The sequence below is a fragment of the Biomphalaria glabrata genome, chromosome 17, assembly GCF_947242115.1.
Source record: "Biomphalaria glabrata chromosome 17, xgBioGlab47.1, whole genome shotgun sequence".
Taxonomy (NCBI): Eukaryota; Metazoa; Mollusca; class Gastropoda; family Planorbidae; genus Biomphalaria; species Biomphalaria glabrata.
Window position 1 is genome coordinate 15,404,275 of NC_074727.1, and position 13,320 is coordinate 15,417,594.

A 13,320-nucleotide genomic window follows, 5' to 3' on the forward strand; every position below is an offset into this window, starting at 1 on the left:
CGCCCCTCGACGCAAGTCGAGCCAAGCTATCCTACTAAAACCACGGACGGGGAAGTCGTGACCCCCATACCAAATGTGACCAAGAAAAGCTCGAAAAAGGAACGCAAGAGGGACGGTCCCTCTAGGCCCAAACATGATAAAGGTACTGGGCAACTCAGAATCATATCATTTAATGCGAACAGGCAATTGAGACTCAAGAAGCCTGAAATTGAAAGACTGCTGTCGGAACTCGAGGTCGATGCGTTCTTGGTGCAGGAAGCTGGCAACGCTGGTAGGAAACGGAGCTGTGTGCCCTCGCTCTCGGGCTTCACGGCCTTTACCTGTTCCTGTGTAAAATGTCAGAAGTTAGTCACTTTTGTCAGGAATCCTTTGCTTGCTCGTGTGAATGACGCCGCCTCACGGGGATGTGGTGAGACCGACACGCTCCTAGTTGAAATATTTAAGGACGGAAAGCGATTTGAATGCCTAAATGTCTATAATCCACCGCGAAGTGTCCTTGCACTCGATAACAAAAGCCTCTCCAGCACCAGAACGATAGTAGCGGGTGATTTCAATGCCAAAATCCAGGTTATAGGTTGTACAACAACCGATCTCTCGGGACAGAAGGTACTCGACTTATGCGACGGAACAAATCTGGTTCTCCTCAATGATGTGGATTCCCCAAATACATTCATTCACTCCGGGCATGGAGGGGAATCGAAACCAGATTTGTGCCTGGTGTCTGCGGATATAGTTGCTAAGAGTCGACTAGACGTCCTGGGAGACTTGGGATCGGATCATCGGCTAATGGTCTCAATTGATCTCGGTACGATAAAACAAACAGCCTGCCCTAGACGTAAGTGGGTGTACGCTAAGGCGGACTGGCAAATTTTCAGGAGTTCATCGGATGCGCTCCTGGAAAAACTTGATATTGATTTTGAAAACATTGATGCAACTTACAGTCTCTTTGTGAAGGCTCTTTTATTTGCGGCTCGTAGGGCCATTCCGCGAACCAGTGGTAAGCACAAGTACCGGTCCTTTTGGTCTCGAAAGTTGGCACGTCTTGTCCGACAACGAAAAGCAGCACTAAGAAGGCATGCTAGACAAAGAACCGAAGAGACGAGACGAGCCTACAATAAACTTACAGCTTTAGTAAGGGATACGGTGTCGGAAGAATCACTTAAAAAGTGGTCGGATACTTGTGCGAGCCTGAACCTTGCGGATGGACGACAGGCATGGAAGTTACTAAACAACTTGGCTAGAGTGGGAGAACCGAGGGTAGCGGAACCCCTGCAAACGCCAGGTGGCCCTGTTATTACTGACAAAAAGAGAGCGGAGGCTTTGAACAAACACTTTGCTGGAGTCTCTAAAGCTCATAAAAAATCTTCCGTGTCGATGGCCCTTGACCGTGTTAGAAGAGCCAATGAAAAACGCAAATGGGTCGACGGCAAGGCTGGGACAGAAACATTCTCGGAGCCCTTTACCATGATGGAGGTGGCTTTCGCTTTCAAAAAGGCTAGATTACACAAGGCAGTGGGGCCAGATGGCATCAGTGCCGAGATGCTCAAAAATCTTGGAACGATTGGCCTTCTTAAGCTACACCTCTTACTAAATCGGACATGGATACAAGGGGATTTCCCAAAGACGTGGAGGTTGGCTACCATTGTACCTATTCTAAAAAAGGGCAAGAATGCGAACAGCCCTGAGAGCTACAGACCAATTTCCCTCACATCGAGTGTGGGGAAGGTTGCGGAGAGAATCATTAACCGACGGCTTACGTGGTTCCTCGAGTCCCACAATTTAATTTGCCAGGAACAGGGTGGTTTCAGACAGCGGCGTAGTGCAATGGACCAGGTAACAGTCTTTATGCAAGAGGTAGCGGACGGTTTCCAGAGAGGCGGAAGGGAGAAGAAGGGTGAGTCGACACTCGCAGTCTTTTTAGATTTGAAACAGGCGTACGATAGAGTCTGGAGACAAGGATTGTTACTTAAGGAGATGGACCTTGGGGTAAACTCCAATATGTACCGGTGGATCAAAAGCTTCCTAACGAACAGGTTAGTTCAGACACGTTATGGCGAGCAACTATCTAATAAGAAGGTACTGGAGCAGGGGTTGCCTCTGGGCTCGTCACTCTCGTGCACACTTTTTCTAGTATTCATTAACGATTTCACCAAACGCCTAGGGTGTCGCTCACTACTTTTTGTGGACGATCTGTTGATCTGGAAGACGGGGAGATCTGCAACCGCACTAGCTGCGGAAATCCAACGTGACCTAGTCACGATTTCCTGCTACACACGATTGTGGAATATGGAGGTGAATTGTGCAAAAACGGTCTGGACCCTTTTCACTTTTGGCAAAGATGTCTACAAAGAAAAGATTTCTCTCTCAATCAATGGTACCGAGCTAAAAATGGAAGCTAAGCCGAAATACCTGGGAGTCACCCTGGACCCAAAATGGGTTTGTCTGACCATGTGAGACTGTTACGAGAGCAAGCCTCAGAGAGCCTTAAGGTAGTCAAGCGGTTAGCCAGGACCACGTGGGGGGCCAAAGCGAACGTGTTACGGGCCCTCTACATTGGAGCGGTAAGGTTGAGAATGGAGTACTCGTCTCTTGCACAAGTCTATGCCTCACAAACGTCTCTAGCGGGGCTGGACTCAGTGCAGAACCAAGCAATTAGACTCATTTGTGATGCATTTCGTAAGACGCCAACAGCGGCATGTGAGGTCATGACAAATCTCCCACCACTGAGACTACGAAGGGAGCGAGCCGTTATGATCGCTTACGAAAAATTCACACGGCTAGAAGAAGGCTGCCCGGTCAGATGTCTGGTCGACAATTGGCAAGGCGGAAGTCGACTGAAACGGAACTCTTTCATGCACTCGGTGCTGGAATTGTCCAAAGAAGTTGATTTACCCCAGAACAGAGCAGCTCTCGCTCTGAAAGGGGCTTATTCTCCGGCGAATGCTCTTAGAATCCCGGAGGTGAGGAAATCGTTGATTGACCCAGAAGTTAACAAGAAATGCACAAAAAATGTCCTACGAAACACAGCCAGGAAAACTATCGCCGACTCCATTAAGGTGTACACAGATGGTTCCACGAGAGAGAACCTTGGACAAAAAACCTCTGGGTATGGTGTGGTGGTTCGATTCCCTGGCGCGACTGAAAACGATGAGATTCTAGGTGCGTGTTCTGGCAGGAGCAATTACGTAGCAGAGATGGTAGCAATTCAAAATGCAGTAGAGTACATTGAAGAAAGACTTAACGAGAAAACAGCACAACCCAGTCCTATTGTGCTGTTTACAGACTCTCTGTCGAGCCTACAAGCCATTGAAAGCTCAGCTGATACGCTCCCGAAACCACTGGCAAAAACACTGGCGTGCGTGGGACGCCTCCAAGAAAAACACGAAATTCGGACGACATTCTAATACGTACCTGGACATGTGGGGGTTGAAGGTAACACAAAGGCTGACTTATTAGCCAAGCTCGGCACAAAGCTGGACCCTGTGGACGAGCCACAGACTTTTGAGCAGGCGCGTGCGATAGTGGACGAATGGGCAAGAGATAAATGGTGCAAAAGCTGGGAAAACGGTAAAACGGGAAGGGAAGTCTGGCAAAACTTAAAAGGGCCCTCAAAATCGGACGAATGGTGGCAGCTGAATAGGGAAGAACAGGTGACAATTGCTAGGTACAGAACAGGACACTGCCCAATCGGTGCCTATTTTGCTAAATTTAAACCAAACTTCGATTCTCGCTGCAGGCATTGTCAGGGCGACGTCGAGACAGTAAACCACATCCTCTACGAGTGCGCAACACTACACCCTAAACATGGCCATATGAGTGAAGCAAAACTGGTTTGCATGAAGAGCTGGCTCTGTACAGAGACAGAGAAGCTCTGAGAAGAACTGCCGCTTTCCTTGTCCGTGTTATCAGACAAAAGAGTTCTCAACACGGTGCCCTAGTGCAATGAGACTTACACGGCTTTTATATATGTGTGGGAAGCCAGTGGGAAGCGTGGTCGAGAGGCCAAGTGCGCTTGAACTTGGCTTGGCTATCTAGAAGGGGAATCGAAGTTCGACACCCGACTCGGGTGAGCGCCTAAAGGCAGCACGGAAAACCAACTCCTAGATACCCCTCCTCCCACTGGTCCACAAATTAGATTGGACCAAAAGCGCTCTAAGCATGGTATATATATATATATATATATACAGAGAGAGAGAGAGAGAGATTAAAATGGTTTAATTTAATTATTTAAACCTAGAATTCGCGGCTAGCCCTGTATATAAATCTCTACGTCGTCAAACCATGCGGGACACCAGGACACTTCGTACGCACGCCGACTCTCTAACCCTTCTCCGCTCCCTCCCGCACGCTCGCCTTCCTTGTTTTCCAGGCATGCGCACACGCTCGTTTGCTCAAACCCACCCCACTTTTTTTGACAGCTGTGTTTTTCAGGAAGTGTTCACTCGTCACTAAATAGCGGCGTATGCTAAGCCGCGGGTCGACTAGTATAGTATAATGTTTAACTTTTTCTATTACATCTGGAGGATTTTAGCTACCCGTCGCCTCAGCGTAGCGCCTCCGGTGGAAACGTCTAGTAGTGGAACTAGATAGGACAAGTAGGCCTACAAGTAGCAAACAAGGCCCTTGCAGGATTCCCTGCGTGAGCTTTTGGGGTTTTTTTTCTCTCTCATTTGGGGTAGGGATGGAACAAATAGCCCGCTAATAAGTCTAAAAAGTCCGCCTCACTGTTACACAAAGAGGACCGTCAGTGACCGGAAAAGCTGGAGTGGCGGTTCCTGCACGGAACAGTGGCGGTTACATTATAGGAATATGAGGTAACCCTCCCATGGTTAGTGCTGCTCCCGGCCACTTATAGCGATTGCGGCCCAGGAACGGGGACGGCGCGCTGTGTACGCGGTATGGTCGGCTTGCCCACCGCTGGAAGCCCTCAGACAGTGGTAAAGAGCCCCATGCCCAGGCCTGGTTGTTGGATAAAAGCCTTTCTAATAATCAACGGGATAATTGCGCCTTTGCAGGCGCCGATTCCCTTCTGGACTTCATTGAAGGCCATCACGCTGTCACTCATGTACAATACAAATAAATATGAGGAGACTTGCTTAATAACACTGAATTTACTAAAAGAATAAAAAGAAAATAAATCTCAACTCTAAACAGACAAACTATCGCAGCTGCTGAACTTCTCTATCAAAATTAAATTGATTTGTCAACAGGACTGGTGACTGTTTCTCTTGAGTAAGATAATAATGCTCTGTCTTTGTGGTCATTTATCTATCTTGACATTACCAACCTGACACGTGCAAGAAAAATTTTTGCTAAGTACAATGTCTTTTAAACAAATAGAACACGTAAGGGCAGATGGGCACAAGTAGCAACTTCTGATAGTGTGTAGCAACATTTCCAGCGCTCTCTGTCTGCTAGTCTCTAGCGCCCTCTGGTAGTTTCTAGCGCCTTTTGGTAGTCTTTTGCATTTTTTTGTTATCTGAGAATCTAAGTTATCCACAACAAAATCAACAAAATGTAGATACAACTGTATATTATAACTAACATCAATCGTCTCACAGCAGGCAAAACTTGAGAACTTACAGTAAATAAACAATAAATAAACAATAATCAATCGTTCACTGCAATGCATAACATCAGTAAGTTCTAGCGTTAAACACTGATCTAAAAAAAATACGAGCCCTCTTGTTGTATAGAAAAATAAGAAAAAGAGGTTGCTTCTAAAGAGCATCCCATGTTACATAAAAAAGAGGTTGCTTCTTTGTTACATAATAAATTTGATTTATTAATATTACCTTGTAGCGGGTATAGCTAAAAGTAGTCTATGAGATGTGTTGTCAATAACAGTCCACTTGCGACCTTTGGTTCATAGCGAGTTCCCATTAGACTTATAGCTAGAATAAGGTTATTTAGATTAGTATTTGAGGAAGACTGGCACTTTCGTCCAATGGTATTTTGGTCCCTAGTTATATTTCCTAGGTTATTAAGTAGAACCTATAGGTATATAATTACACTTATGTATGCAAAATAAGACTTATATACAAATAGTTTAATTACATAAAGAGTAAAATAAATATATAAATAACTGGCCGTAGCCTCACAGTCCTCAATAACAAAAAAGGAACAATACCACTTTCAAAACTAGTATGACACACCAAAAATGTCATATATTACAAATAATCACACTTCATATGCCATTGGGATATCACACATCAGTGAATAAAAAAAAATTTAAGGTCACAAGCTTCAGGTCAATATACGACAAGTTTTCACCAAAAATAGGTCTTGATAAACTAATAGCTTTAAGGAGACCCACTTATAGTCATCCATTCAGGAAAGCCTATCTGATGGTTTGAAACCAATTTGAATCCACGACCAATAACTAACAAATTTATATATATATATATATATATATATATATATATATATATATATATATATATATATATATATATATATATATATATATATATATATATATATATATATATATATATATATATATATATATATATATATATATATATATATATATATATATATATATATACAGTTCACAACACAGGTCCAGTGGTCAAGCTGGTAACTCAGGAGCAAGTGACAACTAAACACACTTCGCAAGGCTTTATATAAACTTCTTTAGGGGAATCACTACTACCTTTAAAATTACTAAAAAGTAGTTAACTCCCCATTATGTCACTCTAAGAAAAACAGCTAAAACGATAGTTTTTATTTTAAAGATTTGAAAAAAAATGTGTTGGGTTGATGGTGACACCATTAGCTGACCTCACTGAGTGTCATCTATCCCAGAGACGTTACTAACTGCATATGTTGCATGTATACCGCATGATGTAAAATAATAGTCGACTCTTCAATGTAACCGACCTATGAAAATCGGTCGCTGGAGCTCTATGCCTTTGTTGCATTTACACTGTCAAAACGCCTGTCAACAGCGTCAGTAACATCGACATAAATTAACCTAGTGTTTAACAGAGTTAAGTGTTAATGTACCTCTGGCGGATCCGGTTTGGGGGATATGTTATGGGCGATCTACATCTCTCTCGTTTTTCGAAAGAGCGTTTGATATATATATATTTTTTAAACTGTGTAAATAATTAAATCCTGTATTCTTCTAAATAATACCGGCTTCTTTTTTTTTAATTTAAACCACCTTTCTAATATTGTGTTTCCCTTTCCATTTTCCAAGCCATAAACCAAAAAAAAATGTATACAGGCAGATCGGTGTGTGTGGTGGGATTAATAGCCTCCTTCCCAATCATTGTAACCACATAAAACATTTGGGAAGGGGAAGCGGGCATACTTTTGATTAGAAATTAATTCACCAGCATATATTATTTTTAACATTGTATTTATCTATGTTATTTATTGATAATGTAACAAATTTTGTATGTTCTCCAATTTAGCAATTGTTTCAGGTATACATTTGGTAAATTTCAGGAATCGTAAGCATACCAATAGATATGAAATTGCGGAGTTGGTGGCGAAAATAAACCTCTAGTATTTCCCGTCAACCCACGTTGGCTTTATGGAGGAAATTTTCGGAGCTTGGATGAGATTTTACTAAACTAGAAATAGTAGTACAATACAATATTCAACAAAACTTATTTGCTTTGATACGAACATTGGAGATCTTCATAGTGTTAAATAACAATAACTAAATGGTGTATCTTGAACACAGATTATAGGTACAGCCTACTCCCTATCCAAAGAAATAAAAGTACTTAGATAGGGGGCTGAGGTCAATAACAAAAAAAGTGACCACATTTTATGAATACCACTGGATTTCTTTTACACTTCCTCTTCCTTCACCCAGCATATCCAACATAGGAATGTCAAACCCAGCATATCCAAAATAGGAATGTCAAACCCAGCATATCCAAAATAGGAATGTCAAACCCAGCATATCCAAAATAGGAATGTCAAACCCAGCATATCCAAAATAGGAATGTCAAACCCAGCATATCCAAAATAGGAATGTCGAACCCAGCATATCCAAAATTAGGGAATGTCAAACCCAGCATATCCAAAATTAGGGAATTCAAACCCAGCATATCCAAAATTAGGGAATGTCGAACCCAGCATATCCAAAATAGGAATGTCGAACCCAGCATATCCAAAATTAGGGAATGTGCTCTCAAGGGCTACAAATGTTCTGTAAGCATTGGAAGAACAAAAATTACTAGCTTGTGCTTTGGTTTGGTATAATTTTAACAGCACTTTGATGGGATGGCTTAAGAGGCATTACCTGAAGTTAATATATACACGTGTAACTGTATGCGTTTGTGTATGTGTGTGCGTTTGTTTATGCGTGTGCGTATGCAAAGGAAAAAAAACGGATTTTTTTGTCTTAGCCGAAATTAAAAAAATAATTCGCGCTATGCCCTTGATATAGGAAGTGTCCGTTAGTTATGTATTTTAAAAAGTGCCATGGATTTTAAAAAAAATAAGTTAGCTACTATTAAAGAGATTAAATTCTAACATCTAAGCCGAAGAGATTGTAACATTAAAGTATTTTTTTCTATTTAGTTACCATCAGTGATTTTAAATAACGCATCCTTGACATTTTTTTAAACAAATCTCTTGTAATCTTTCTTCCTTTATTTGTATACTTGTTTGTTTTTTTCTTTAGGGTCTATTTTATCACCTCCACACGTATTTATACCGTTTTCACCTCTACATGTACGATATAATTTTTTTTACAATTCATGTTAAGCCATATCTTAAATTTCGAAAACTTCGAAAAAAAACAACAACAGAAAAGTATGTTTAAAATTCTTCTTAAAGATCCTCAATAAATAAGCAATTCATTTGAAAAACAAACAAAAAGTTTTGACCCACCAAACTTTTCTTTTTTATGTCAATCTTTTAGTCATAAAATGTTGTTTAAATGTTTTAAAAAATGAATTTCTGGATACGCCTTTGTAATGTACATAGCAGATCAGGAACTTCATCTATATATAGGACATAGTTTAGAGTTAATTGACATTCACAAACATTAGCGGGAAACTGGTAAGGCGAGACATATGTTGTGCATATGTAGACTTGTTCTGTGTGGGTTTTTTTTTTTTATCATTCTATTCTTTGCTATGTCGAGTGAGTGCACGTAATTCTTGTGTCCTTTATTTTCAGGTAATGTTCTCTTTTCGTATATGTTTTACATTTTCGCAACGATATACCTTTCACACATATTCGAACAGCAATTCAATCATCATTCAATCATTGGCCTCCTTCAGTCGTAGAACGACTATGGTTCATCTCAGAGCAATAAGTGAGATGAAAGCCTGGGCATTGTTTATGGTCGGAACGATGTCGCCCACACAGCAGTTTCCCCCTTTCCGCGCAGCTGATGTGACCAAAGGAACGGAATATCCAATACAGTTTGGGATCAGTAGCGTCGCAGGATCTGCCAGGCTGTAGCACGGTGTGCCACAGTCTGCCTAAGGGTCACCAGCTCCTGATTTTTCCTCAGGGTTGTCTCCCGAAGCCTTTCCCGTGTTTCCCAGGGCAGCGGAGGTTTGGATTCAGAGTTTTCCTTCTCCTAGATGGGTAGCCAACCAAGGCTAACGAGCCCCTTCTGCCCGAAGCTTACTGGTTTAGGCGCCAGTTGCTCGCCTCTGCCCCTTCTCTTGTCTGAGGTAACGGTAGGCCTAACTGAGCCACACGCGAAGGCCAGGAGTTGGACTGGTTGTCAGAGGATATTTGAGACGCATGCCATTGTAAGCACTTTATAGGTAATGATGGGCTTAAGACCATTACCATCCGGCGTCAACAGCAATTATTGACTACTTTAATGAACGGTCTAAGTAGACTTCATGAGAGACATTTTTTTATTATGTAGCCATCTATGCACAAATGTTGAAGGATTCACTCCTGATTTGAAACATTTGTTATGATATTGAATATTCCTTCGTAATATAATTAATGGACCTCATTCACCAATCCTAAACAAACACCATTTAGTCACGTGTTTCTCTATCTCTTCTATTATCTATAGTTTTATCCAGTGATTTTTTGTGTGTTAAATAATAGGTGCCGGTACTCAATGGTGTATTGCCTAACTTTTAACTACTAATAAATTAATAATAAAATATAAAATTTAAGAAAAGTAATACTTTTCCCCAAATTGGAAAAGATGCCGGTACGCTGTACCGGTGCGTACCGTCACAAAAAGCACTTGTTTTATCTACATTCATGTCATATTTTATTCCAAAAACTATTTTTTTTAAGTCGCCTACATGTCGCTACCCCGGAAACCTGGTCCACTCAGTACATCCCTGACACACACATGAGTGGTTTTACACTAATGCTAAAAGAATTGTACTATATTTTCAGATATCACACTTTTGACCAAACTTCTCAGGAAGCAGATAGGCTAACAAAATACCTCCATGGTCATGATTCTACGCAAATTTCTTCTGCTCTATTGCTTTGGACATTGCCTTGCAGATGGTAGGCCAAAATTTTAATCTATACTATAAAGTAGAATAGAAGGCGTATGTATGTATGTATGTATGTATGTATGTATGTATGTATGTATGTATGTATGTATGTATGTATGTGTGTGTGTGTGTATGTATGTATGTATGTATGTGTGTATGTGTGTGTGTGTGTGTTTGTACGTGTGTGTGTGTATGTATGTATGTTTGTATGTATGTTTGTATGTATGTTTATATGTATGTTTGTATGTATGTATGTTTGTATGTATGTTTGTATGTATGTTCGTATGTATGTTTGTATGTATGTTTGTATGTACGTTTGTATGTATGTTTGTATGTATGTGTGTTTGTATGTGTGTTTGTATGTGTGTTTGTATGCGTGTTTGTATGCGTATTTGTATGCGTGTTTGTATGCGTGTTTGTATGCGTGTTTGTATGCATGTTTATGTGCATGTTTGTATGCATGTTTGTATGCATGTATGTATGCATGTATGTATGCATGTATGTATGCATGTATGTATGCATGTATGTATGTATGTATGTATGTACGTTTGTATGTATGTATGTATATATGTATGCACGTATGTTCCAGGTTTCCGGGGTTTCCGGGGTAGCGACATGTAGGCGACATTCCTCACAACTACAAACTCACTCCCAATCATGCGCGTCAGTCTTTCTCAAACTTTTACCGGTGGCGCCGTCATTGTCAAAAACATCGATAGCGCCTCATACAGCCAACTGTGATAGGCTGTACAACAAAACCGACCTAGACGTAATGAAAAATAATAATAATTATAGCTTTTATATAGCTTATAGCATGCTCAGAGCTCTTTTGTCTAATCTCATTTATGGACCAATTGGGGTGGGGGTGGGGGGTATCTGGAAGAATGTATTACGTGTCGAACCTGGAGCCTCTTTCATAGGTAGCCAAGCCAAGTCAAGTTAAAGCATTCTTAGCCTCTAAACCACGCTACCCAATTAAAAAAAAGAATTTAATATGTATTGAATGTCTCTTGCATTATAATAAAGGTAAGTGCTACTCTTTGCGTTATTTTTATAAACTTAATTTACTTTATTTAACTAGATTAAATAGTTGCTTTGGACATTGCCTTGCAGATGGTAGGCCTAAATTTTAATCTATACTATAAAGTAGAAAAGAATGCGTATGTATGTATGTATGTATGTATGTATGTATGTATGTATGTATGTATGTATGTATGTTCCAGGTTTCCGGGGTAGCGACATGTAGGCGACATTCCTCACAACTACAAACTCACTCCCAATCATGCGCGTCAGTCTTTCTCAAACTTTTACCGGTGGCGCCGTCATTGTCAAAAACATCGATAGTATGTATGTATGTATGTATGTATGGCGCCAGGTATCCGCCTTCACCCCTTCACCTGTTAGTAAGAGCAGTTTCGCCGGGCTTAATATCTAAGCCACACGAGCAGGCCAGGTGCTGGACTTAGTTGTCAGAGGCTATTTGAGACGCATGCCATTAGGAGTATTTTATAGACAATGGGAGCTTAACCCCATTGACACCCCTGGCCATGACAACCTTTGAAGGCGGATACCTGGCGCCACAAAACCGGGAGCTTCGGGCAGATGGAGCTCGTCAGCCTAGTAAGGCAGTTCATCTAGGAGAGGGGTACTCTGACTTCAAACCCCCGCTGCCTTGCGGTACTGAGGCTTCAGGAGACAACCTCGAGGAGAAATCAGGAGTGAAGCCCCTTAGGCGTTGGGAGTATCAGCTGCGAAATTCCCTCTGGCAGCTTCTGCAACTGAGTTGGTGCCAAATGTAATGCGATGCGTTCCTTTGGATCACATCAGCAAGGTCGAGAGAGGGATCATGACGCATGGGCCACCCATGACCCCTTTATCCAAGGCCCAGGAATGCGCCCCGGAGAGGAAACTCTGGTGCTGCTGCAAAGCGGCTAAAACAACACGGGAGACAACAGTTACGGGTTATAAGTCCAACTTGATTGGCGTAATGTATGGACGCCACGGGTTGTCTCTGACGGTGGGAGAGGTCTTCGCGCCTCACTGATCAGCTACCGCCCGCCTCAACCTGGGCAGCCCCCAGTCAGTTAGGTGCTGATCCGCCACAGCCTGCCTGCTCTAATGGGTGCTTAGAGCTTAGTTTAAAACGACAAGTAGGCTGGAAACTTGCACCAAGCAACAAAAGAAGAAAAATTAAACTGAAAAAGAAAATCCCTGTCATGCGACTGGCCACTTGGAATGTCAGGACAATGTGTCCTGGTCTCACTGATGAAATAAGGCAGATCGACGATGCAAGGAAGACGGCAGTTATAAACAACGAGCTAAAAAGGCTACATATCGACATTGCAGCCCTGCAAGAAACCCGACTGGCCGAAAACGGCATGCTCCGCGAGACTGACTACACTTTCTTTTGGAAAGGGAAAGCACAGGATGAGACTCGAATACATGGTGTGGGCTTTGCTGTCAAGAACAGTCTTCTTCCCATGATAGTCCCTCCAGTTGGTGGCTCGGAACGGCTACTAAGCGTAAGTATGATGACAGCATCTGGAAAAGTCACTCTAATTAGTGCCTATTCCCCACACACTAAGCTCGCTTCAGGAGGACAAAGACAAGTGCTATGAAGAACTCAAAGAAGCCATTGCAAACATTCCTCAAAAAGAACATATGATCCTTCTAGGTGACTTCAATGCCAGAGTAGGATCAGATCACACTACCTGGCCAGACTGTCTTGGGCTTTTTGGAATAGGAAAGATGAATGAGAACGGACAAAGACTGCTTGAATTCTGCACATACCATAAGCTCTGCATTACCAACACATACTTCAGAACAAAACCACAGCACTGTGTCTCATGGAGGCACCCTA

General features: G+C 41.9%; 1 protein-coding gene across 1 annotated transcript in view; it reads left to right on the forward strand.

The window, feature by feature from the left end:
• The first annotated feature begins 10,346 nt into the window (after positions 1-10,346).
• Positions 10,347-13,320, forward strand: part of LOC106052157 (brother of CDO-like) — a 47,093-nt gene continuing 44,119 nt past the window's right edge. Inside the window, exon 1 of the mRNA XM_056016266.1 lies at positions 10,347-10,470. Within this exon, the coding sequence (XP_055872241.1) occupies positions 10,410-10,470 (61 nt within the window). The 5' untranslated portion in view covers positions 10,347-10,409. The remainder of the gene's footprint in view (positions 10,471-13,320) is intronic.